Source organism: Lepisosteus platostomus, chromosome 1 (genome assembly GCF_059453375.1).
Source record: "Lepisosteus platostomus isolate fLepPlt1 chromosome 1, fLepPlt1.hap1, whole genome shotgun sequence".
In the NCBI taxonomy this organism is placed as follows: domain Eukaryota; kingdom Metazoa; phylum Chordata; class Actinopteri; order Semionotiformes; family Lepisosteidae; genus Lepisosteus; species Lepisosteus platostomus.
The window spans coordinates 25,768,334-25,795,605 of record NC_142611.1 but is presented as its reverse complement, the minus strand read 5'-3'; the positions used below and the strand labels follow the sequence as shown (position 1 = coordinate 25,795,605).

Sequence of the window (27,272 nt, the reverse complement as noted above, 5' to 3'; positions counted from 1 at the left end):
TGGTTTGTAACTCTTCGTGATTGAATATATACCTTTTGTATTCTGCTAACCCTCACTGATAAGATCTGTTATGTTTATTCACATTTTATGTATTAATAAATGTATTGTCATGTATTAGTATCCGTGTGTGTGGATTGCTGTTATCCCGCAAGGTCAGTTTTCTAATAGCCATCAAAAAATTATTTTGTGAGTTACTGCTACAATTAATAATTGTCCCAGTAAATGCACAAAACCCCTACATTTATTGGTGCCTCATGAGAGGATGCCTACACTTGGTTAAATTTCCACTCGAAAGTGTATAGCAGCAAGGCACATTATTACACTTAGGATTAAGTGTTATTAAAGATTTCTAATAATCCTTCTGTTGCCTCAACAAAGCAGCTTGGGCCTGTATGCAAAAGGCAGGGAAAACCAGTTAAAAGAGGCACATCTGATAAGAAACACAGACCAGAACATTGTAAAGTGTACAGCTCTATTAATGTACAGTATGGTGCAAATTAAGAGATAAAATAAGATAACTTTATAAGCCATATACAACTTTTTGCATACCCCAGCTTGCTCTCCATGAGACACACAGGCACAGAGATGGGCAGAGAGAAGCTTTGGGTCAGAGCACAGGGTCAGCCATTTATATAGTTCCCCTGGAGCAGCTGGGGTTAAGGGCCTTGCTCAGAGGCCCAACAGAGTAGGATTCCTCTTCTAGCTGCAGGATTTGAACCAACAACCTTCCAGCCACAGATCCTAAGCCACAGTGCCACCGCTCTAGCCCAAATTGTTTTTAAGATCACTTTATTGGCCATATACAATTTCTTGTATTAGGAATTTGTATTTTTGTATACCCCACCTTGCTCTCCATGAGACACACAAACAGGGAAAGCAGCTTGGAGTCCGAGCACAGGGTCAGCCATTTATACGGCGCCCTGGAGCAGGTGGGGTTAAGGGGATCAATGGAGAAGGATTCCTCTGCCGGCCACGGGATACGGACTGACACCCTTACATCAACAGAGCCATAGAGCCACAGCACCGCCCCAATTTTAAGGCAAAAAATTGCCTCTTTTGCCTAAGCCACTGTCCACCACATAAATCACAATCTGTCAATGAGGGTCCTGCTGATTGGATACCAGGACTATACCTGATAACATCCTAACCAATCATCAACTCTGATGTTGTAACTTAAAATCTACCCAACCCAATTTTCGTTGGTTAACTCACTAGCTCCTCTTCTCTCTCCATCTACTCTGGCACTCTGACTTTACCAACCACGTGAATCAGAATCAGGACTTAAGTTTTTCCAAGTGCCAGACCAAGTAAAAAACAGGAGTAAAGAACAGTAGAATTCAGCCCACAATATTCTTTCTGCAACAGAAACTTATTGTTCTTTTCACCTGATAAATAAAATTAAGAATTGATTTAGAATAGTTTTTGTCAACATTCACATCCAATATATTCAGTAAAAAGCTATAGCCAAGACGAACAAAGTTTCTTCCACTGTCTCACTTGTAGATGGACCCAAGCAGATGACAATGCAAAAACTGTTTAAAGTTCAGTATGATGAATTTCCTTGGAAAGCTGTCCTCAGAAACGCTAGGCAAAGCTCTCTTTCTCTCCTTTAACTGTACTGTTGTGCAAAAAGAAAGTATTAAAGTACATGTACATTTGTATCTATCCAATAGAGATCATACTCTACATTTAAATGTATTTGTTACAGTAAATTAAATCACATCACTTTAAGTGTCAATGGTCTTCAGAAGGTATGGCTTTATCACACTTTAATTCAAAATATAACTTAAAAATGAGTATCTCTTACATATTGTTGACTGCATTTTGACTCCACAATTGCAAAATTGATTAAGACTCACAAAACCTCAGAAAACATAACATGTACCTTTCCCAATTTTAAAATTGTAAACACTTTATGGGGAACACTCTTTTCTCTTTTTCACATTTGGGGGACGGAGTAATTTACACTCTAACAGATATTTCTTATTAAGGATGACCTACTCTGATTAGTGTAAGCTACTGCATTTATAAATACATTTTATTTACTTGTTTCTCTGTTCAGCAATGCATGTCATTGGAATTTCTTTAGGGGTGCGGTTGTTTGTATACCCAATGCATATCAGAGGAACAACAAAGGGAATGGGTTCTTGGATTCAGGTCTTTCTATAACTGGCATCATATATACCCCCAGCTGTAGACAGAATTTGAAACTGGGACCTGAGATGAAGATGAGGCCATTTTTGAGGACATTATTTGAAATTATAGAAATGATCTGCCTTAACAATTCTTAGCCATCAAATAATTCACTTAAAGTAATATCTCAGTAAACATAATCTTATTAATGGAACATAAACCACATGTTTATGCTTAATTTATTATAAACAACATGAAAACAGCAACGGTAATTCTGTTTACCTAACACTGCCCAGTTGTTCTTGCAAATCAGTTTCCACTGCGGTTGATACGTTACTAAATGGTTATGTCATCATGAGCAAAACAGTCATAGCAAATGTTCTGCTGTGGTTTCTCAGTGCCACTGCCCTGGTTTCCTGTCTGTAGTTTGCACTTTGCTTTCTGTGCATCTGATATTATAGCCAGATTGGGCTGACAGCTCAGCTGAACAAAGCTGATACATTTTCCAACATAACCTTCTCAAACAGCACATTTATATACACTTTTCAGACTTAATTGCTTTTTGTGCTACTTTTGTCTTTGAATTATAAAACACGGGCTCCACCTTACATGCTTGAATACAAGGAGAAGCGTATAAAGAGCCACATTTATTTACATATCACAAAAAAATAATAATGATTTCTCTTTTTATTGCTGACTAATTTCTAGACTCTACAGACTTAAACCTGAGCTTTTTTATGCTAACAAAGATTAATGTTTATTTGCTGGACAGTCTTTCAATTATCAGGTTTCATAGCAGAGCAGCAGTTTCCTATTATTTAGATTTTTACTTATATTGGGGCAGATATCTAATGGTTGGCAGGGATGTGCAGATATTTTAATATGTATATTATTATACAGGGAGATGTTTAATAATATTCTCTCTGAGGTGCTTTAGTCAAGGCTTATAAACTCTCCTTAAAGACAACATTTTGGAGGTGTTAGATTTAAAGGCATCTAAATGCAATTTACTAATGATTTGAGTAATTATGGCATAATATTTTCTGAGCAAGGATTCAACTAAATTAAAAAGACTGCAATCAGTGCTGTCAGTCACAACAAGGTTGTATCTCTGATCTTCTCCAGACACCTAACCTTAGGCGCGTACACATTTATGCCTCATCCAAATTATCACAAGTAATTCTAATCATATCAGATTCCATTGATTTTTATCTTTCATGCTCTTGTTTTTCATCTCTAATAAAATTGGCTGTTCGGGAAAACACATTTAATTATTTGCATATTTCGTGTATTGCTAAATATGCTCTATCATTGCTCTATTTATGCATTTCTAATCAATCAGACCTTTAACAGACACAATTACCAGTTAAACAATATGCAAATAGGTCCTTTAGAGTGTAACAATTTGCAGAAGAAAACAAGCTAAATTCATACTTAATATTGAAAAGATGTGTGTCCAGTATATTATACTGGAATTCACTAAACCTTCTTGTTCACTTTTCTTTCCCAAAATCACTAAAGCAGTTTGTTCAGACAAAATTTATTAATTGTAGTACTGTACATTTAGTTGATTCTTGTGATGCAGACAAGCATCCTAAATACTATTATTCATAATAATACTATACATACAATCTATACTTCAAATTAATCTGAGTATTCATCTTAATACTAGTTGAAATCTGTTGTCAGACTAAAGCAGTCTCATGCATTGCATTATTGTAGTGAGACACTTTCAGAAGAGGGGCCTTTATATTTATCCATTAATGTATATGTTTTTGCCAAATATTTTAATCATCACAATGATCTCAATCATCTGAAGCACCTGCATGATGCATTAAGACCAAGCACAATAACGTGTAAGCTCATTCAAATTTGTGCTCAGTTTTGTTGTTGGGATTCTGTTTGGTATAATACAATATTTTGGGACTTCTGTTGTACCATTGTGCAGCCTGGGAAACATTGTCTAGGCATCACTACCACAGTGGTAGCCTTTGGTGGCCTTCTCTATCAACCCACTCTGATTCAGCTAGGATTTTGTGACTACCTTGTCTTTTCTTTTCTTTACTTTCTTATGCTACACCATTGCTCCAGTCCCTCCAAAGGCTCCCTGTTGTCAACATATCCAATTCAAAATCCGAGTTCTTGCCAATTCTTGTCAAACTTTCTGTTCCCCCTCAGTTCAGCCGTACTTATCAATGGTGGTATAAAGTACTCTAAAAAATCTTCTCTTTTTTCATCACATTTCAGGGTCTGTTCAAGACAAATGTGTTTTATACTGTTTTAGTTCTTATCATTTCATATTGTTCTTTATTGCTCCTCAACCTTGAGATGCCCTGTCACCATTTGTAAATTTATTTTTATACATGCACAACTGTTCCTTTGCACTTACACAAATTATATAAATCACCAGATGTCACGATGGCATTAATAAAACACAGTAACGCCCTGTTTTAATAATTTTAGGGTGTGCCCTAAATGCCACACCAAGCCCTTTTTTCAAATCGGTACTTCTGTGATGTAGCATGTGTGAATTTAAAAGTGCACGAGCATTCGAGGGTGCAATGTTATAAAAAGAATAGTCAAAATTCCATCTGTTGTTCCTGCTTTCGTGCTGCTTCTTTTTCAGTGATTAAGTGCACGGCAGCAGAGAATTTGTCACGAACAGTTCTTTCCAGGCCCTATGCAGACGACACGATCCGGTTGGTGAAGACATAGTAGGAATAAAATCATGCAGGAGAAGGGACGGAGACAAGGGGGCGTGTCCAAGGAGAGTGAATCCGGGGCGAACTATCCATGAGTAAATCCAAATGGGTCATCCAAGACAGAAGGTAGTGTCCAAAGCCAGGGGATCCATCCAGGAAATAAAACCATGAACCGGGTCAGAACCGGGGAGGCGGGGAATCAGGAACCGAAGGTTAAAAGCATAACGGAGCGAGACGCAGCAGGACCACGGGTTCTCACGAAGCGGGATTCAATGAGGAACCTTGGGTGACGTCTACTCCTGGCTTTTAAGGTGGAAGTAAAGAGGGGCTGGAATAAGGGACAGGTGTGGGGAATGAGGTAGAACGAGGAAGGCCTGGAGCACCCTTAAGAGGAGGAGTAGCAATCGTGACAGAATTCTTCTAAATAATTTTTCATTATGACATGAAATTGAATGTCGTCTTTTCTCTCCTTGGACAAAAGTAGTGGCATAACATCTGTATTCAATTTGATCAAGCTTGACTCAAAACAGGCAAAGTTAACTAAAGAAAACACATCAATACCACTGTATATTCAAAGCTTTGTACCTTTAAATACATTTCATCTCATCTGTCATATTACAAAAATGACAGTACGGGGAACATTCACGTTCAATTATGTTATTCAAGAATATTTCAAAGTGGACAAAGTAAACGAAATAAGGTAAACTTGGCAAAACCTCAAAGCTTTGTACTCTTAAATACTTTCTCTTTCAGTGTACAAAATACACAACACATTAACGAATATTCATCAGTTGAAATGGGGTGATGAAATAATAGCTTTATGTTAATACTTCGTACGTAGAATACACATGAATCTAAAGCAGGCTAAAGAAATGTTGTTTTTACATAAAATGTAAATGAGATTTAACACTGTAAAAAGTTAAATATTACTAACATTAATATTTTATTCTCCATGGCAACTTCTCTACGCTTTGTCAGAACATGAAACGTCACCAATATGAAGGGGCTGATTCCCCTCAGAGAAGTCTGCTATAATGCAGACTTCAGAAAGGAGGCATAAAGAGTGCACTGGGGGGCGCACATGAGCACCCTTGTGGAAAACAAATTGGAAATGGGACACCATAAGCCCTGAGTTCCTGCTCAGGTCTGCAAGGGTTCCCGCTCAAAGGAAAATCTTCCAAAAGCTCTTTCTGTCCATTGCTGTTTTGTTCCTGCAATGTGTTTACACATTAAAATTACATATTTAATTACTTCCATTTATTTTTCAATCTCCTCTTCTTATCTTGAGCATGCATCTTTTCACATTTATGTACAGTATGTTTCTACTTCTATATTTACATATTGAATGACAAAGTTTTTCACCCATGGGTAACTGGTCATACAGTATAATGTCCCTCTTAAGACATATATGCAATATTTCTTTTTGGCATTGTACTATTCATCTAAAGCACCGCCATAAGGTCTCCATCTGTGCTGATTTGCTAGGTTAGATTCAATATCATCTCATATCGCCGACCACCTAATCTGAGTAACCTTCTTGTTCACAGCTCCCTCGACCACCCTCAGCATCTTGTACCTCCAGCAACCTTATTTACTGTATCTCTTGCAGTCAATGCCCAGCCATCTACATTGGGAAAACAGGAAGGAGACTCGGAGACTGCCTCAGAGAACATGTTAGGGCTGTGAAGATGAAAGATTTCTCCAAGCCTTTTGTTTCTGATTTCACCTCTGACGGCCATGATCACACTAATCTCTCCATCTGTGTTCTCAAAGATGGTTTTCCTAACTCCCACATCAATAAGACTACAGAAACCAAAATTATTCTGCAGCTAGGATCACACCTTTCCTCTTTTCTCAAGGACGGACTCATTTTCTTCTAAATTCTCTCTATTCATTGTAGGTTTCATTTCATACCTCTCTTCGCCTATCCTGACTTCACACCTCCTCATTTGCCATTCTTTCTGTCCCCTGTTCCCACCTCTTGCTCCTCCTCTCTCCCAGCTGTTGTTCTCCTATGCTACATTACCTTTGCCTACTGCCTGTCTTTCTCACACCTGAAGAAGGCTCCATGGCCAAAACGTTGTGTTTTCTTTCTTCTCCTTTCAGCATGGAATAAACCTATTACTTGTTAATTTGCAGCCTATGCATGCTGACGCAGCTACCCACCTGAATCATATGAAAGTGTTTGCAACTAACACAGTACTAAAACTATTCTGAAATTCTGAGCTAATACATTTTCAAACTAAAAGCATGATGGATTTGATTGCGAACCACAGTACCTTTTTACTATTAAAGTATTTAAGTAAAGCTTTGTTGTCTCCGAACTGAGCTCAACTTATATCCATCTCCACCGTAATCTTACACAGCCTACATCAGCCTAACATCTTCCCTGCAGCCATTACACACTCTGCGACTGCCATTCTTTCCTCATGGTTAATGCCTAAAACCTGTGACTGTGCCTCTCAGCCCCTGTAGTGTGCATACATTATATGCCATCTTGGATTTCTATAACATTTTTGAGAACTGTGGGGGTCTAAAAAATGATTTCAAGTATTTAAATTGCTAAGGACATGTGTCTGTGGCAGAGGTGTGTTAGCAATGCTATTTAGAAATATGGAAAATTCATAATAATATAATAAAGCTTTTATCAGCTTTTACCAACCTTTAATATTATTTGATTTGTATGCATGCACACAGAAAATTAATAGCAGAGGAAACTACATGAAAAGCACCCTATAAATATATTGCAAATACATTGTGCCTATCATGAAAAGGTGCTATTTGCTATAGCCAGCAGTTATAACCACGAAACAACTGACAAGTGCATTTCATAAACATAAGTCATTTTGACTGCAGGAATCTCTTTTTCAGTAGCGAATGAAGAGCATTTTTATATTAGCATGCACATCTAGGACCCAGTGCCAAACCAAGATAACATGTTATCTTAAAACCTGCAGGTGTTAGTAGACTCTCTGTAGGAGAGCTCCAGGAGTATCAAGATATTTAAGCAGGCATCACCTGCAAAACCGGAGATAAGGAAGCTTATCTTTCTGACATAACTCCCTTCTAACATAAATTTACTGTTTGTGATGTTCACTAACATAAATGTCCTAAACCAAGGCTTTTAAACACGTTCAGTCTAATTTTCATTGTGAAATACCTAAAATAAGTTGTCTATCAATCATTTAAGTTTCTTTACAATTTTTCATCACTAGGCTGCACAAATGCTCCACTGTGCTGCACACAGAGGATGTATTTTTTGCATACAATTATGAAGTACTACATCAATCAAAATGAATTAATGGGGTATAAAGATGGATGGAATACTATATTCTCAGTTTGATTTCTTCTATATATAATGCATTCTGAGCTTCATTGGGATGCAAGAGAGACATGCTACGTATCTGAAAATATGTTGCACAAATGCTCTCAAGGTCAAAGTTACTTCAAGAAAAACTCATTCTTCTTTTTATGGATATGTTAAACCTCCAACTACACAACTCAACTCAAGGACTCACTGTCCTTGACCATGACTAGTTATATCACGTTTTGGCATAAGTGCTTTGCAATGGAGCCTGCTTTATTTTGAATGATCTTGCTATTATGATTACTATACCTCATTTACCACTGTCCATGATCATAAGTCTTTCTATTACTTTCAAAAATTATTCACCATATTAATATTAATTCATCTTTCACTTAATGTTAAAGTAACCTTAAATGATACATATAGCAACAATTATTGAAAATTAAGGTTTTAAACTGTGGTCTCAAGACAAATATTTTCAATATTTAAATTTGGCTTTTTGTGTGTAAAAGTGCTAGCTTTTACTTATGTCTCACTTTCTTGGCAAACCAAATACACATACAAAATAATTCAAAGTGACTTCATACCAGTCAACAGTTTGTATACCCCAGTGCTTTATATCTTACATTAAATTTCAATGTAGTTGCTGTAATTGTAACAATCTAATTATAAATCAAAAGCACAAATCACTTTACATATATATTCCACATACTGCAGACATCAGTGTAATACATACATCTTGCCATAAAGTTGATAGTGATAGTCACACCTATTCATCCAAAAAAGAAGTAGTTAAGTGAAGTAATTAAAGAAACAATGTTTATATTAGCATCTCCATACATAAACAGTATGCATGATGTTATATATATATACAATCTGTAATACAGCGAATGTATTGTAATTAATACCAGCTGTTCTTTGAAAGTCGATTTGATTAGTAAATATACTGAAAAATAAAAGTTTAAATATTTCACTTTCTCTAAGTTTTATGTTTTCATTAATCAGTTTACTGAAAGGTAAACAGACCCAATTGGCATCATTATGTTATTGTAAAAAATGTTTTCTAAATACAGTTTGTATGTTGGGGAGAAACTATGTTGGTGGTTCTAATCTTGTGTACAAATATATGTTATAAATCAACACATATTTAACACCATTTAAAAATTCTACATCGAGTTTCAGTAGACACTACTGAATCCGTTACTGTTTCTAAGTTTTGTAAGATGTTGTTAGTATAACTTGCACCTAAAAACAGCAACTTGGAAAAAAAACTTGTTACAGTAAGTACGAGATATAGTTGACTGCGATAAATACCTGCGCTGAGGATCTGGGTGCAGTCCACATTGTCTTGTCCAAGTGCGTCAGTGTACCTGGAGCTGAGATGCCCCGCTGGGGCGCCGACCCTGCGCGGACTGCTCACTGTCTCTGCTGCTGCTGCTGATGATGATGTGGATGTTGCCACTCTAGTGCTGGGCCCGTTGTCGTACGTGCAATGCTGCTGTTGATGTTCTGTGCTGCTAATGATGGAGGGCTGCTGAAGGTGTTGTTGTTGATGCTGGTTTTGATGATGATGCCCACCTCCTCCGGCTCCCAGCTGCGGGATATCCACCATGGTTGGTCTGTCATACCTCTTGCCTGTTGTCCGCTTGCAGGGGAAAGTCTTGAGGGCGCTGTAAGGGCTCCTTTGCTTGTAGATTTTGGGAACACAGGATCCCTCCTCAGCCTGCTGCATCTCCTCCTCCATCGCTTCGCTAGTTTCTTTGCTTTTCCTGTCTCGTCTTGTCTGGTCTAGTCCTTGTATGTGTCGCTCTCACCGGCACCTTGCTCAAAGACCGAAACGGGGCGCTACGTTACTGACAACCAGTCTGGCCAATCCCCAGACGAGAGAGCCGTGTTAATAGGCACTTGGAGTAATTCTACCAACAGGGAGATGCACGGGCGGAACCTGCGCCTTGTGCTCCCAACGTGATCCGTGCATACACGGGTCTCTCGCACTTCAAATCGCCGCTACAGAATGAATGTACAGTATGAAAAGAAACAGTTTAAAGAAAAAAACAGAAGCAAAATCTAATTATATATATATACATTTTAATTTTAATATAAAACAAACTTAAGACAGGAGAAAAACCCCACGAGATACCTAACATTGTGTCTACATGCAGATTACTTTAGAAATCATACTTTTCGGGGTCAAGTGTATTTTGGGATTAGAAATGCGCTGCAGCAGGTAAGCGCTCTACTTTCATAGTTTCAAAGAACAGCCTTCCCTTTGCTTTCCTGCGCTCGGCTCTTTTTATTAATAACCAAAATCTTCACCCACCTGCTTCTTATAAACCACCTGTTAACAAAGTTTAACAGGTGTTTCCCCATATTCATCCCCGCTTAATGCATCACTGGCAATGAAGACGTGAAATATCATTCATTTCATGATAAGTAAAACTTTATTTTTTTTTATTCCATAGCCACTGACCTTTTACTCTTGTGAGCTTAAGTGAAAAGAAATTAATACAATGCTTATTTGCCTGCTTATTTATAAGGAGAAAGAGGCAGAATGCCGCTAAACAGTATACTGTAAAAAATAGTCAAAGGTCTTCGAAGTCTGTATATAAGAATTTGTATGTACATTGGAGTAAAATTAAAGGAACAAGTGCAAACTTCTAAGTATCACCAGTACAGACCGAGTCTACCTAAAAATTGCTTGTAATTTGTAAAGGTAACTGTTATTGTAACTGAAATTAAATTCTCACTTTTAGATCTGTTTTTGTTGTCTAGTAAATTAATTTGTGAAATTGAAGTACTTCCAACAAACCAAATTAAATATATATATTAAAAATCCATTCACATTGATTTACTGACATATCATTGCAATATACTTTATTGTAGCAGTTCCAACTGCTGCAAATTGAATTGAAATGTTGCACAGGCATGGTCCTCTAGGGCAGGTCTACATTGGCCGGGTTCATCTGTGGCTCCTACTCTGGATATACAATGATGGGTTGATGGTTGTGACGAGACATTTCTCCTAAGACAAATTCAATGTATTCTCTTCAGCTCAATGTGCTAGCCAAGTAAAACAGGAGTTAGGTATTGTATGAAGGTGATGATGACTAGTTGATGTACTGCAGCACTGTCTTTGAAAGTTAGGTGATTGGACTTGATTCAGTCCAAGCTCAAAGCCGAGAGACATGTAGTGTAGGAAGCCAAAGGTTGATCTGGGAACATCAGGAGTCAGGAGACAAAGCAGGAGGTCGACACAGCAAGCTGACAAGGCAAAGCAAGCAGACAGAACTAGAGGGGCTCGGTGTCGAAACTCAATGACAGAGATCAGGTATTTATACTGAATAGCACCTGGAAATTACATGGTCATTAACTAACTCCAAGTGCAGTCTCCAGGTCTGTGCATCTGCCAGCGAATCAAGACAGTTTGATGATGACGTCAATGGCTGCTGCCAGACAAAGCAGCAACTGGGATGAGCATGATGAATACTAATTTAATAGATCCAATCTCTTTGAGATTTTATATTAGTTTGTACCAAAAGGACCTATGTTTAACTGGTAATCATATATTGCAAAGTTAACCAATAATTGAAAAGGAAAGAGAAAGGCATTGCTATTGCTGCAAGAAAATGATTTACACAGTAAATCAGATTCAAAATATATCCGAAATTAGTTTTAATTTGTTTCCATTAAGTTATTTAATAATTTTATCAATTCTTTCTGCTATTATGCCCTGCTAATTGCAGGGATTGGCTTCATTAAAAACTCCACAGTTCTAATACTGATCCTCAAAAACAAACTGCTTAACAGCAACATATTTAAATTAAAATAAAGATATTGTCAGAACAAAGGCTAAATCTTGTTTGTAGCAGATATTGTTCCTGTTGTATTGATATTTTATTGAACAGAAGTTATCTAGGTATATTCATTATGGTGATTTCAGTCCAAATTTAAAGCCAGGGTCAAAGCCAGGAGATGTAGTATAGTCAACATGTCAACAACAACAGGGGGTCTGTTGTGAAAGCCACAGGCAAAACAAGTTTGACCATCACTGAAAGCAATATAATCTGTTCACTGGTCGCTAAGCCCTAGATGCCACAAGTTGCTGAATTGGATGAAGTTGTGATTAATCAATTTCAGGGTCACAGTGCAGCAGGAGCCTGCCCCAGCATGCAATGGAGGATACAACCTGGAGAGGCACACAGACACACATGCATCAGGACCAATTCTTGGACTCAGAAGCCAGTTAACTTATCCATTTGTTCTTTCACAGTTCAAAAACACACTCACTGATAAATTAACTAGCTTCTGGGAAGAATTGGTCCTAATGTACACGTGTCTGTGTTTGGAGCACCCAGAGAAAACCCATATACAAGGAGAACATAAAAACTGCTTGCGGTTGAACCCAGGGCCCCAGCACAGGAAGGCAGTAATGTTAACCACTGCACCACCATGCTGCCTCCAGATCATACCGAATATTTGTAATGGAGTTCAAATCTGATGAAAAAGTAATGCACAGCATATCTGCCACAATATAATTTTGCATGAAAGCTGTTGTTACACAAGCACCTTGAGGTTGTGCATTGATCTATTGGAATGTTTTCATACCAAGAAAAGCCTACAGCAATGCCAGCAAGTGAGGTTCTAGGACTCAATGTAGCACCATGCATTCAATTAACAATCACTACAAATTGAGTTTTGTAGCAACTAGAATTTCCTGCCCAATCACACTTGGACCTACCTATCATTTTTAGTCTATTTAACTGTACGTAACAACTAGTATATCATTCAAAATCTTGATTCACTGCCAAAGAGGATTGGTGTTTTAGGATTAAGAGGATTAAAAGGTTCCACTGCTAATGAGTTCCACATTTAGATGTTACTCCAACAAAATAATGGCAAAAAGCGTTATCGTCTATTCTTATAAACATCATTTAAGAATAAGTAATAGGTTTATTCCATGCGGAAAAAAGAAGAAGAAAGAGAACACAACATTTCGGCAGTGGAGCCTTCTTCAGGTGTGAGAGAGACCTGGCAGTAGGCAAAGGTAAAGTAGCGAGAGAACAAAGGTTCGGAGGGAGGAGGAGTGAGAGGGAGGAGCAGGGGACAGAAAGAGAGGCCAATCAAGAGGTGTGAAGTCAGAATGGGTGCAGAGAGGTGTGGAATGAAACTTCCAATGAATGGAGAAAATTTAAAAGAACAGTAGTCTGTCGTTAAGAGAAGGGAGAATGTGTGATCCTAGCTGCAGAATAATTTTGGTTTCGGTGGTCTTTCTAATGTATGAGTTCGGAAAACCATCTTTGAGAACACAGACGGAGAGATTAGAGTGGTCGTGGCCATCAGAGGTGAAATGAGAAACAATGGGCTTGGAGAGATCTTTAATCTTCACAGCCCTGACGTGTTCTCTGAAGCGGTCTCCGAGTCTCCTTCCTGTTTCTCCAATGTAGATGGCTGGGCATTTACTGCAAGAGATACAGTAAATAAGGTTGCTGGAGGTACAAGATGCTGTCTGGGTGATCCGGAATTGTCATGAGGGGCCTTGAATGAGTGTGGTGGTGGATGTGTACTTGCAGGTGATACAGCGAGCTCTGTTGCAAGGGAAAGTGCCTGGTGTGGATGGTTGTTGAGGGTGGTCAAGGGAGCTGTGAACAAGGAGGTTACGCAGATTAGGTGGTCAGCGATATGAGATGATAGGGCAATCAGAAAAGAGGGCCCCAATGGAGGGATCATCCTGTAGGATGGAAAAGTTGTGGTTAATGGTCCTGGGGATAGGAAGTGTGTTAGGGTGGTAAGGCAGCACCAAAGGAATGCGGTTGTTACGGCGGTAGTTCCTGATCAGGTTGATGCTCGGGCAAGGGCCCTGTCAATCACACTGCTGGGGTATCCTCTGTTGATGAAAAAGGAGTACATTTTGAGGGCTTGGTTCTCGAAGTCGATGTTGTCGCTGCATAATCGCCGTAGCCTAAGGAACTGTGAAAAAGGAAGAGAGTTTTTAGTGTGGTTGGGGTGAAATGAGGTGTACAGGAGGTAGCTGTGTGAATCCGTGGGTTTGTAATAAACTGAAGTGGACAGTCGGGGGTAGTTGATGGAGGAGTTGATGTCTAGAAACGGAAGAGTAGTGGAAGATATGTTAACCATATATTTGAGGGACGGGTGGAAGTTGGTGAAACGGTGCAGGAAGAACTCAAGCTGATCGTTGGAGCATGTGGTGGCACCGACGCAGTCATCAATATATCGTTCGTAGAGGTCAGGGACATAGCCAGTGTAGGAAGCGAAGAAGCGTTCTTCTACCCAGCCGACAAAAATATTGGCATAGCTGGGTCCCATTCTGGTGCCCATGGCAACTCCACTGAACTGTTGGTAAAAAACATTATTGAAAGAGAATGCGTTCAGTGTGAGGACTTATTCTGCAAGGTGTACCAGGGTGTGCGTGGGTGGATCAAGCACTGTGCGTTTGTCCAGTGTGTGCTTGAGGGCTGTAAGGCCGTCATTATGGGGAATGACTGTGTACAGAGATGTGATGTCCGTGGTAAAAATGTAGCATTCGGTACCCTGAAATTGGAAATCATTAAAAAGTTGGAGCGTGTGGTTGGTGTCTTTGATGTATGAAGGAAGATCTTCAACCAGCGGTCTCATGAGGCTGTCGAGAAAGGCTGAGATGTAAGTAGCTGGACAGTTAAATGCTGATACGATGGGGCGTCCAGAGGTTTGTGGATTTTGGGGAGGAGGTAAAATTGAGATACCTGCGGATGTTCCATGATGAGCCGGTTCACCTCCTGGGGGAGCTCATTACTGCTGATAAGAAGAGAAATGGTGGATATCACTTCCTTTTGGTAGTCAGTGGTAGGGTCCTGTTGGAGAGGAAGGTAGGCAGAAGTGTCAGTTAGTTGTCTAGAGGCTTCCAAGATATACAGATCCTTACGCTACACCACAATAGCGCCTCCTTTGTCCGCTGGTTTGATGATGATATCATCCCTGTTGCGGAGAGATTGGAGCGCCTGATTTTCTCCTTGGGTGAGGTTAGACCTGTGTTTACTGGGTATAGAGAGTGCCTTGGGAGCTTGATTAGTACATTGTTTGATGAAATAATCAACTGGTGGAAAACGGCCAGAGGGGGGAGTCCAACAGCTCTGTTTGGGATTAATGTTGTTAATGACATCAATAACCGGATTACATCAATAACCGAATGAATAAATTATTCATTTAAGAATTATTTTTTCTTGATTTTCACCAGGCTTAGAACTCAAAAGAATGAATCACCTTCTGCAATTAACTGTGCCCAATCAACTCATTCTCTACTGATATGATTTTTAATATGATAATTAATCAAATTAATTGATAAAAGTCTTTTGCTGTTTTGTGATCAGATACTATAACCATTAATTCTGTAATCTCTTAAACAATGATAATTTTTTGAGAATTAAACAATTAAACCTTTTCTTATACAACAATATTATTTTATATGACCAGAGGTGTCGCGGTATCACAATGGTTAGCAATGCTGCCTCTTAGAGTTGGGCTCTTGATTCAGTTTCAACCTTAGGTGCTTTCTGCATGGAGTTTGTATGATCTCCCTGTGTTCATGTGGGATTTTTCCATGGGCTCTCTGGTTTCCTCTCACAGTCCAAAGACATACTGGTAGGGACTTCTGGGAAAACTGGCCCTGATGTGAGTGTGTACGTGTTTGTGCTTGTGCCCTGATGGACTGGTGTCCTGTGCAGGGTGTACCCAGTCTTAATAATAATAATTGCTTACATTTGTATAGCGCTTTTCTGGACATTCCACTCAAAGCACTTTACAGGTAATGGAGACTCCCCTCCACCAACTCACCATCAAAATGCAGCATCCACCTGGATGATGCGATGGCAGCCATAGTGCACCAGAACGCTCACCACACATCAGCTATTAGCGGGGAGGAGAACAGAGTGATGAAGCCAATTCATAGATGGGGATTATTAATAGGCCATGATTGGTAAGGGCCAATTAAAAATTTGACCAGGACACCAGGGTTACACCCCCTACTCTTTTTGAGAATCACGCAGGGATTTTTAATGACCACAGAGATTCAGGACCTAAGTTTTACATCTCATTCAAAGGACAGCACCTTTTTTATAGTATAGTGTACCCGTCATTATGGTGTGACCCCCTACTTGCCCTACTAACACCTCATCCAGCAGCAACATTAGTTTTTGCCAGGAGGTCTCCCATCCCAGTACTGTCCAGGCTCACACCTGCTTAGTTTCAGTGAGTTGCCAGTTTTGAATTGCAGGGTGATATGGCTGTGTTAGGGCAGCCAAGATGAAAAATCTTAGGATCCTATGCGGAGAAGAGCGAGTGTTCGAGAGGGTCGAGACAATAGGCACAAGCAATCGTAAGCCAGGATCCAGGTCCAGGAAAGAGAAACGGGGGTCAGAATCCAAGGGAGTCCTCAAAGAAATCCAATCCATTAGGCAAAGTTGTGGTCAAAGAACAGACAGAGAGGTCTAAATCCAAAGACAAGAAACTAATACCGAGCATAAAGCAGTGTGTACAGAAGGTTTAAGTACGGCATGTACTGGACAGGAGTTGATGAGGAATTGCCATGGGTGATAGTCAACACGTGTGGAGGCGCTTGTAGTTAATAGGTATGCACTGAAGCCGTTTAGCTCATTTGTGAGAACTACTCCGAGGACCGGTGGTTGTAACCGGCTGCTGGCTATAATACAGCCTTGTGCCTATTTGTTTGACAGTACAAGCTCCAGCTCCCCTGCAACCCTGAGCTGCAAAGAAATGGTTAGAAAATGGATGGATGGCTTGATTTGACAAGACAAATATGCAGTCTAGTTTACTGTTTGGGCCTGGATGTGTTTCAGCAGCCTTGAATGTTACTAATTATATAAAAATGGCTCTTGATAATAATCACACCTGTGTATATATCTTTATAGTTTTTTATTATTCTTTTTATTTGTTTTTAATCATATCAATAACAGCAATTTGGTTTACAGCTTACCCATCATTAACAATCAGATAGCCAATAAGGCAGCATCATGTCCAGTGATACAAATAAAAAAACAGATTACCAAATAATGTAATATGGCATTTAGGGAAAGCACTGTACAGCCCTCCAATTCCAAAATACCACTGGGGAAAAAAAAAGAAAAATAACATTGGTGATTTTCAATATAAGACCAAGGGGGTGACCAGATCTTCCAAAACTGCTCAGGTTTCAATTGGAGATCATCTGTTAGTTTTTCTAGAGGTAATTATGTACAGTAGCTACCTGAGAAAGCCACATCTTTATCAAATTTGACAGTATAGTTGCTATGTAGAAGATAGAGTTCTGCAAACATACTAAAATGTATACCCAAAATCTTTTCAATGACAGAGTGCACATTACTCCAGAAGTGTTTGATTTTGTCACACTGCAAAAAGAGATTAATAAAGGTACCTATATGAGAGTAGCACCTGTTGTAACAAATAAATAAGTTCTGGATCCCAAGTTAAACAGATGAGTTTTATTGCATGCAAAGAACAATAAAACTGAAGTATTGTTCAAAGTGCCGGTACAAAACTACTAGTTTATATAGCCCTTTTCTACCACTTCTGACGTAGCTCAATACAATGGTAATGGGGAGAGGTCACGGTGTTAACAGACTTTGGCCAAATGGTCAGTGTTAGGTTTCCTTCCTTGAGAAAGGATGCCCATCTGGAATCCTTATCAGTTATCCCCCATTCCTGCCATAACTCTAAGCCTGGAATGTCTTGTGTCACAAGAAGTCCAGTCCTTGTGCAGAAAGGAATCAGTTAACCCCTTCTTCACATCTTATATCTTTCTTCACACCTAAAGCACTGATTCGATTTACCTGGGTATATAGTATATTGTGCAGATGGACTAGGGTTAGATAACATTTATTGAAAAATTAAACTCTTGTATGGTAATAGAGGATTGCATTTTTGATACTGCTTCTCACAGATTGTCATGCAGTCCTCCTCAGTAAATGAGTTTCCCAAGTGTTACTCCCAGATAGTTTTCAGGGGTATGTATGATGATCTACAGTTATTAACCTGTAGGTAGGTCAGTCAGTTCTTTTCAGGCCATAAGCCCCATGGGGAATGGGGGGCAAGGGCCACCATTTTTCTCAACCATCTAACACTGGAAGTGGAGGTGATGTGGTTAGTATCATGCTCCGTCAGCCTATTACCCCCAGAAGGATTAACCCCTGGTACTCATTTGGAAAGCAGTGGACCTGGGAGCCACCTGGAAGAAATTAGAGCAAACTAAATCACTTGCTCCTACCTGGAATTGAACCTGGAATCTTCCTGTCCAGAGCTAGACCTCCTTGCCATCTGTGCTACCATGGCTCCCTTATTAACTATTACACTATATAACTCGCCGTATCTCTCCGGCCGAGAGGTCCTGGTAAAAAAAGAGATGGCTACCGTTGTAGGTGACACTGTGCTTTTTCAGCACAGCCCAGAGGATCTCTTTGTAGGGGAAGCAAAGTAATTGCAGTAACACAGTTCTAGGCCGATTAAGGGGGTCAGGAACAGGACCAGGTGATCCATGGGCCCATTCAATATATAGAATTTTATCAGAAGAAAACTCTAGCCATTTCGGTAGCACAGACTGGAGGAATTTGACAAGCAGTGTAGAACCCTCCAAGTTCTAAGGTCTACAATTGTCATGTTTTTGTGCCGCCCCATTTTCCAGATAATCAATTTTATTTTGCATCTTCTCAATTTGCCATTTCAAATCTTTCAGTTGGCTTTCGTGAGTTTTTCCAGCATCTTCTATTGTGGAGATTCGATTTTCGGCTTCTGCCATCTGCTCCTCAGTAAAGTAACTAATTCTGTTAAATTAGTTAGGGACCTGTGCAGTGAGCTGATTGAGACAGCAATTGAGTTGAGTCGACCAGAACCAGTATAGGTTTTAATGATTATGCATTTTCGAGATGTGTGCTCTGAAAGATACGCAGGGAGGATTTAATAAGTTTCCATTGTGGGAAAGCTCCACCACCAAGGACTTCTAGAGCTCCACCAAGACTGACTGTAGTGTCCCCAAATCTGGCACCTTCAACAGAAACATCTAAAGGTGAACCGACTATCCTAATCTCAAAGAGCACTGGGTCCATTTGGATGGCAGGTAGCTTTCGCCAGAGTGGGAAGTTTTGTCCTTCTGTTCTTTTTTCTTTGAGGTATTCCTCGAGTGTTTGAAAAAAAGTGGAAAATCTTGCACCTCCTGTGTCCCTGACATATTAGGAAAATGAATCGTTGGTAAAAATAGTAATAGAAAAAATTAAACGGAGGAGATTTAATAAAATAAAGAAAAGGTGGAGCGGATCTCAAACTCAAGCGGCCATCTTTCATTGGGTCCATGACACCCTCCGAGTAAACAGGTTTGAATTAAAAATAGCTTGCTGTCCTGTTATTTTAGGAAATTCTGATTTACTTTATAGGGGAATCCTGAGGCTGAAAAAGCAATTTTTACTTAGTGATCCTTTTTAGATAATTAGAGAGACAGATTCTAATTCACTTCCAGGTTATAGTAAGGGAGATAAGGACTTCTGGATGCTATTTAGAATGCAGGATATTTCTGCTGTTGGACTGTTTAGATATTACAGTATATAGGATTTTAGTTTTATGGGTGAGCACTCTGGGTTTTCTGGGTCTTCGCAATGCCTCAGGTCATAAAGATGCTTTATATTGTAAATAGTGCAACTGGTGTATGTGTTTTTTGTTAATGTTATGTGTTGTCAAGTTTTATTGACTTGTTAATAAATATTTGTTTGCCCAAGTTTGCCTCTGAATGTCAGAGCTCTGCCAGAAAACAAATAACTTACTATACATTCCTCAAATTATGCCTACCACTTGGGTATATCTTTGACATTCAGGGTTATTTTTTATATTAATTATTCTATTACAGGTCCACAGTCTCCATTAGCTGAAACCCTTCTATTTGTAACAATGGATTTATCTTAACTTTGGAAATCATCCCATAACTATTTTCACTCATCAGACCATAGCACACTGTGATGAATTTCAGATTTATCTGTGGAGATTTTAGTATTTTCTTTACACTTAATTTGATCTTCTTGAGAAACTTGTCTTAGTCTACATTTTCCTTTCTTGTTCATATCTTTGTGTGTGATTTATTTGTACTGGTATTATGCACAGTATCTGCCCTCCAGGAGCCTGTGTCCTGGGAGTGGAACACCAACACACCTCCATGCCTTTTCAGAAGCCTAATCTTTGTCAATGGAGTGTGTGAAGGAGAGCACAAGGTCCCTCTCACTGGACTCCCTCAGGGTTCCAGGTGATTTTGGACTTCCCGAGGAGTACATTTGCTCTTTGCTCGAGAGGAGGTTGCAAATAGATGCAGCGGCAATGCTTGTTAATAAGACAGAATTAAGTGTTGCTGTGCTTTCCCAAATGAGGCCCCATCTCTCTCTTCATCTCTGTGGTGCAGCCACAGAGAAACTATTCATGCAGGCTGATTTAAGGTTTCTTTTGATAAGGGACAGCTCCCAAATGGGGATGCACTTATCTAAGCCTGGCTATCATGATCAATGGTCATCCATTGGTGCCTATATGTCTAGGGAGTGCCAGATGGACATCTGGACTGCATTCCTAAGTGTCAGTAGAAAGTGACTCATATCTCACCTTGACCTTGGACTGGTAGGGCCGAGTAACCCACGTGGGTCTCTGATGCCCACGAAACTTTCAGCCAATGAATGAGCTGAAGTTCCTCCAGGTAAAAACAGGCAACACAGAGAAATTCAAAAGAGAATTCCAGGAGAATTCCAGGGGTGCGAAACAATTCCAGGCCAGGACAGCCCAGGAGCAGAAAGGCTCCCAAGGGCAGGACATTCTCGCAGCGTGCCTCCTGACCATCCTGGTAACCAAAGGATCCACCCGAGGTTAGCATCAGCATCAAGCCTCGTGAACAGGTCGGACCTGTGGACAGCTGAATCACTATTCAGAACTAGCGCTTCATCAGGAACGAACCAGTCTTCTTCCTGACCTGCTGGGACCCACAGTCACTTTTCTCCTGAGCACAACTTTGCTAGTTAAAGCCAACACTAACTAGCTGGTCAGTGAGCATCAGCAGCACACCGTCGCAAGCCGAACAGCACAGCCTGGCACGGAGCCAGAGAGCGCGGATTGGACAGCAACAAGCCTGCAACTGTTTGTTTGTGCCCACAGGAGATCTGAATCCCCAGAGATTGGATGAGTATTCAACTTCACTGCATTACAGCTCGAGAATTCAATTGTTATCCCAACCAGTTGATATAAATTTAATTCCTAAGAGTTATGTACTTGTTTTGAGTATCTAATGTATAAGTTATAACCAAGTTCATTTACGAAACGGTCTAAATGAATGATATACTGAACGTATGTCCTCTTGATATATGTAACTCTTTGTGACTGAATGAATATATATCTTTTGTATTCTGATAACCCTCACTATAAGATCTGTTAGATTTATATGCATATTTTATGTATTAGTAAATGTATTCTTGTGTATTAGTACCTGTGTGGGTGCGTTGTTTGAGTTATATCGCATGGTTGGATTCTAAAGCCATTAAAAGAATCATTTTGTGATTTACGGCTACAATTAATAATTGTCCCCGTAAATGCAGAACTGGTGCCTCGTGAGATCACACTACATGGGGGAGTGTCATCCCTCTGGAAATGGCATGTTGTGGTTCAGAAGGTTACCTCAGCCTCCCCCTAGACTAGTAGGTCTACTGCTAAGAATTTTCAGACCTGGTGTAATGAAGCAAGCTGAGACTTAGTCAAAGCCTCTTCCTACACTGAAGTAAATTGGACACCCCTGCCTTGATTGACTGATTGGACTCCTGTATGGAATTCCACAGGCAGGATCAGGATCAGCTCATTAGCCCTGTGCTTAATTGGACATTCCTCAGCAGTGGCAGCAGTCTGTACAGTATATCCGAAGTCAGGTGCAGTTAATAACTATAGTTAATAACTATAGTAACTTTTTTGAGTAATCTGAATGCTGATATAGTTTTATGACAGCTGTGTGGATTACCTTTAAAAGCTATAAGAATTTGGAAGAATTGTAGAAGTCCATCCCCTCTATTTGGAGTGGGTCAAATGAGAACAGGTCTAATGGTGTTGCTGTTTTAATTAAACAATTAAAAGTGGGTTGGGATACATCGGTACTTTCTGGTGAAACCAGGAATAGCATAAGTGGTGTGTCCTTCTCTTATGGATGTTGAATTTGAAATTCTTAAATGTGTATTGTCCAAACAGTAAATGAGAGATACAGTATATTTTAATTCAGGACTTGAGGGAACACTTATACAGTAGGAATACTAAACAACTAGTTATAACAGGGGATTTTAATTGTCTTTTAGAGAAAGATGGTAGAATGAGGGTGGAGAAGGATATGGAATCTGATAAATCATCAATCTTATTGCAGACAGTGTGTAAGGATTTTAATTTAGAAGATGTTTTTAAGGTTCAGGGTAAGTGTTGTAGTAACAGAAAAATAAGTTCTAGAACCCGAGATGAAGTTTGAATAACTGTTTATTGCATGCAAGGAACAAGAAGATCAAAGTATTGGTTCAAAATATAAATACAAAACTTCCAGTTTATATAGCAAATTTCACTCGCTTCTGACGCAAATTGTTGCCATAGTAATGGGGTACCCTATGTTTGGACATTCCCAAGACCTTGAACACTTTTAATGATCGGTTTTATCTTTCCTTAGTTGGGGGGGTCTCTATCTTGCACTTGGAATTTCATATCAATTAACTCCCATCCCGCCATAACTCAAAGGTGCCTAAGCATGGAATGTCTTGTGTTACAAGAAGTCTTTGTGCAGAAAGAAATCAGTTAACCCCTTTTTCACATCTTATATCTTTCTTCATTCCCCCCTTATAAAATGTGGCATATGTCAGTGCTGCCTATTTTCTACACAAACAATGTGAGAGCAGAGTTAGTTTATTCAGGAGTACAAGCATGCATTATCATGACTTTGTGAGTTACACGATTACAAACAAAAAACACAAAACAAAAAAAAACAAAAACAAAAACAAAAACAACAAGATATGATTAATGTTTTAGTGCAAGTGATGATTACAATTACACATATAAACAATACTAACCCTACAAATATTGTAACAAAGTTCCACCCCAGGACCCAAACACAGACTTTAACCAAGACCCAGTTTTCCAATTTTCGGTATAGTAGTCATGGTATTTTTGTCCCTTGTTGTAAATGTGTTGGGCCAGATCTGAGATGTGCTCAGAATTATCAGGGATATATGTGCAGCATTCAGTGCCAATTACTGCTCAAGTTCCTCCTTGGGCAGACAGTACATAATCTAAGGCCCATTATTTCTGCATGGCTACTTTTCTGTTCTGTCCATCTCATCATTAACAGCCTTCAGGCCAGACGAGGTAGAATTCGCTAATTCCTCCAAAGTGGAGGCCATTTGTATTAGTTCTCAACCTAGAAATCCAGTGCCGGCCAGTGGAAATATCATACCTAAATAATACCCCCAATCAGCCAACTTCCTTTGTAGTCTGTGGTTAGAGTCGGTAGTCAGTAGCACTTGATATGGTCCCTCCCCAGCAGGGTTGCAACATCTGGCAGGGTATCTCTTTTTCACCCACACCCACTCGCCAGGTATCAGGTCGTGTTCTCCCCCTTACTGGAGGTCCTCAAGCGTCACGAGCCCTGTGCACCGCTTCAGTTAACAACCTACTATACTGCAACAGAGAATTAGCTAGGAAACAATTCGTTAGCCCAAATTTGGCCCTCCACGGAGTTTCATTGGTTGGCCCGTGATGATCTCAAACTGGCTCAGTCTCACAGTTCCGTTTGATCCAGCCCGCGGACTGCCCAGGGCCGCAGGTAGAGCATCTACCCACGGGGTTCCTTCAGTCTGATATTTCATCAGTTGTTCTTTCAGAGTTCCATTTGTTCCACCATCTCCGCAGACTGCGGGTGATGGGGGCAATGTAAATTCCACCTCACTCCCAATGAGGTCATTATAGCCTGACACACCTTCCCAGTGTAGTATGCCCCTGGACCAGAATCCAAGCGGCAGGGTAGTCACCACCAAGGGATCATCTTCATCATCAAATGTTTGTCAGTTATAGAGGCAGTGGCCTCAATCCACCAGGAATCCACCATCATTAAGAGTCCAGTGTTCCCTTTATGTATCGGCAAGCTACAATAGTCACTTCGCCAGAGCATGACAGGTCCATCAGGGGCTGGCCTTTTGAGCTGTCGCACCTGCATCTGAGCTGTAGTTGAGTTCCTTTGATAATGAAGTGAGATACAAGATGTAAAAAGGGTTAACTTAAGTCCATTCTGCCTGAAGATTAGACTTCTAAGCAATAGAAGTTTATGGCAGGAAAGGGAGAACTGATAAGGGTTCCAGATGCCAGCCATGAAACCCCAGAGGGTAACTTAAATCCCTGACCAATTGGCCAAAAGGCTGTAAAATGGCCAGACACCGTGACCTCCCCCCCTTTACCATAATAATGAGTGACGTCAGAAGCGGCAGGAAAATGCTATATAAACTGAAAGTTTTTACCGGCACTTTGAACAATACTTCGGTTTTGTTGTTTCTTGCGGGAAACAAGGCTTCGGTTCTATTGTTCCTTGCATGCAATAAACTCATCTGTTTAACTTCATTTCGGAATCCAGAACTTATTCTTTCTGTTACAACAGCATCACATCAAGATACCACATCACTGGCTACTGCTTTAAACCCACTCTCTAACCAGTTTCGGGACAACTCGAGCACCATTTGACTCTCACCTGGGTGTCTGACGGAATGCATTTGTCGAGCTACAAAAGGGCATTAGGCTGTGAGGGCATGTAGGGTGTCTGGTGTGCTGGCAGCACCACACCCCATCATCATGCAACCTCACATTCTTTCTAACCATGTCAATTTTCCTGCTTTAGAGGCCTCGAATTGAATGTCCTGTACCTGCCACTTTTCACCAACAGAGGTCTCACAGGGGTCTCAGACTCCCGCTTGCCTGGGAGCCGCATCTGCAAAGTTATTCCCTCGAGTTCCTGGAAACATTTTCTTTATTGTGTCATTTACACTTTACCACAGCTACTTCAGTCGGCAGCTGCAAAGCTTCTAACAGTTCAGAGACAAACCCAGCATTCTTAACTGGAGTCCCTGGCGTGGAGAGGGAATCCTATTCCTCCACAGCCATCCAGTATCTTGGCATACCTACGCCAAATACATACAGTATATACATATAACTTGTTAATGTTTTCCTTTAGCATATTTACAATCTTCAGTCAGTGCTCTAAACTGGCTTGCTGCGCTGAGGCAGTGGGGGGGCATCTTTCCAGCTGTTAGCACATCAAATTCTGTCGTAACAGCTCAGCTTGTTCTCTGTTCTCCCTCATGCACCAAAGAGAATCCATCAATAAACAGTATTACATCTTCTTAAATCTTTACGGCACCCCACCCCTTGGCTACAGCATCTAATGGTCCCGAATAGTATCCCACCGGGCTTTGCCTACCTCCATGCCCCTGCATCAGCACAGCTGCCCATAACCCATTTTACACACTTACATACAAAGGATGGTTGATCCATCTGAGGAAACCCCAGTCCCAGCACCTGTAAAATTATTACAGGCGGCTTTTGCTGCTGGAACCAAGGCAATCTTGTCCTTGGACTGCACTCCCCCCTTAAGCAGATCTTTAATGGGTTGTGCTCACCCCGTAAAAACATTCCATTCAGGCCCTGTTAAAATTACACAATCATAGACACACGTGGGCCTTATCATAACTAGCTTTATGTTAGAAACTCTAAAACCTGAAGCAGCTCAAACTTGTGGGTTTCCTCATCAGGGGAAGCAATCAGAATATAATTGACATACTGAATGATCACAGAGGTCAGTTGAAGCTGTTCACGTAAGTGCTGTCTCGGAGCCAGGTGATACACTTGTTGTATATAAAGTAATTCCTTGTAAATGCTGCATGACATCCCAGCCCAATAGATCTGGGATGGAAGCCACCCACAGTCGGGTGATAAAGTGCATGTCACCTCCTAAATCAATGTTAAAATCTTGTACTCAGCAAGTACAATTCGCTGCCCCCCCTACTCATGTGGCCTCCTGCCATCTCCCCATATATAGTACTCTATAGCACAATATAGCACAGCGAAATAAGACAAACATGACAGTTGTGCTCCAGTATACCACAACAGAGAAGCCAACACACCATTAATAGTACATTTTAGGTTTAACTCGTTTTGCACACTGGACTGGGACAGACTTAGGGAGGCTACAAGGGACTTATTGGATCTAATCTCTAGGTAAACAGATCTCTCAAAAGACCGTTTATTCACCCCAGACAAAAAGCTCTTAGATAATTTTTTTCTCTGTTCTTCCCAGTCAGTTGAACCACAGGGCAGGTCCCTCCTTCCTTCATCTTGCAGGAGCTTTCTGCAGTTTCTCTACAAAAGAACTGTATATATATTTTTTGTTTACAATAATTGTAAACCGGAGATTTTCCCCGGTCAGCCTGCCTATTCTGTTTCTGAGATTTATCCACTTTCTGTGGAATACACCCCATGTAAACTCCTCACACCTTAGTGTACATGTACTGTATGTACTGTATGCCTCTCAATCTGTTGGCAGAGTTTATCCAGGTCTGCAACTTTCACAGTGGTGTTATCCACCAGTCACGAGTCTAAATCTACAGCATTTTAGCTATATCTGGTTTCAAACTACTCAAATAAATCCGCTTAATTACCGATGAGGAATCACCCCTGTACTTGAACCTAAGGCTAAGCAATACAAGCATACTGTAACCACAACAGGACTGTACTGTCTCCATATATTTCAACTTTTGTTTCAACTACTTGTACATCAATACAAAAACTGTTTATCTCACTCCTTTAGGTCCACCTGTACTATACTGGTATTTGTGCCAGCAGCCATATCACCCTGCAACTCACAACTGGCAACCCACTGAAGCTAAGCAGGTGTGAGCCTGGTCAGTACCTGGATGAGAGACCTCCTGGGAAAAACTAAGTTTGCTGCTGGAAGAGGTGTTAGTGGGGCCACCAGGGGGTGCTCACCCTGCGGTCCTAATGCCCCAGTATAGTGCTGGGGGCACTATACCATAAACAGGCGCCGTCCT

At 40.3% G+C, this 27,272-nt stretch overlaps 1 protein-coding gene across 2 annotated transcripts in view; it reads right to left on the bottom strand.

Moving 5' to 3' along the window:
- Nucleotides 1–10,004, bottom strand: part of bend4 (BEN domain containing 4) — a 78,442-nt gene extending 68,438 nt beyond the window's left edge. The window contains exon 1 of one of the 2 annotated variants that reach the window (XM_088627733.1): nucleotides 9,457–10,004. In XM_088627733.1, the coding sequence (XP_088483859.1) occupies nucleotides 9,457–9,886 (430 nt within the window). In that variant the 5' untranslated portion in view covers nucleotides 9,887–10,004. The remainder of the gene's footprint in view (nucleotides 1–9,456) is intronic. The other variant, XM_088627742.1, reaches the window with a different exon arrangement.
- Nucleotides 10,005–27,272: the final 17,268 nt, after the last annotated feature.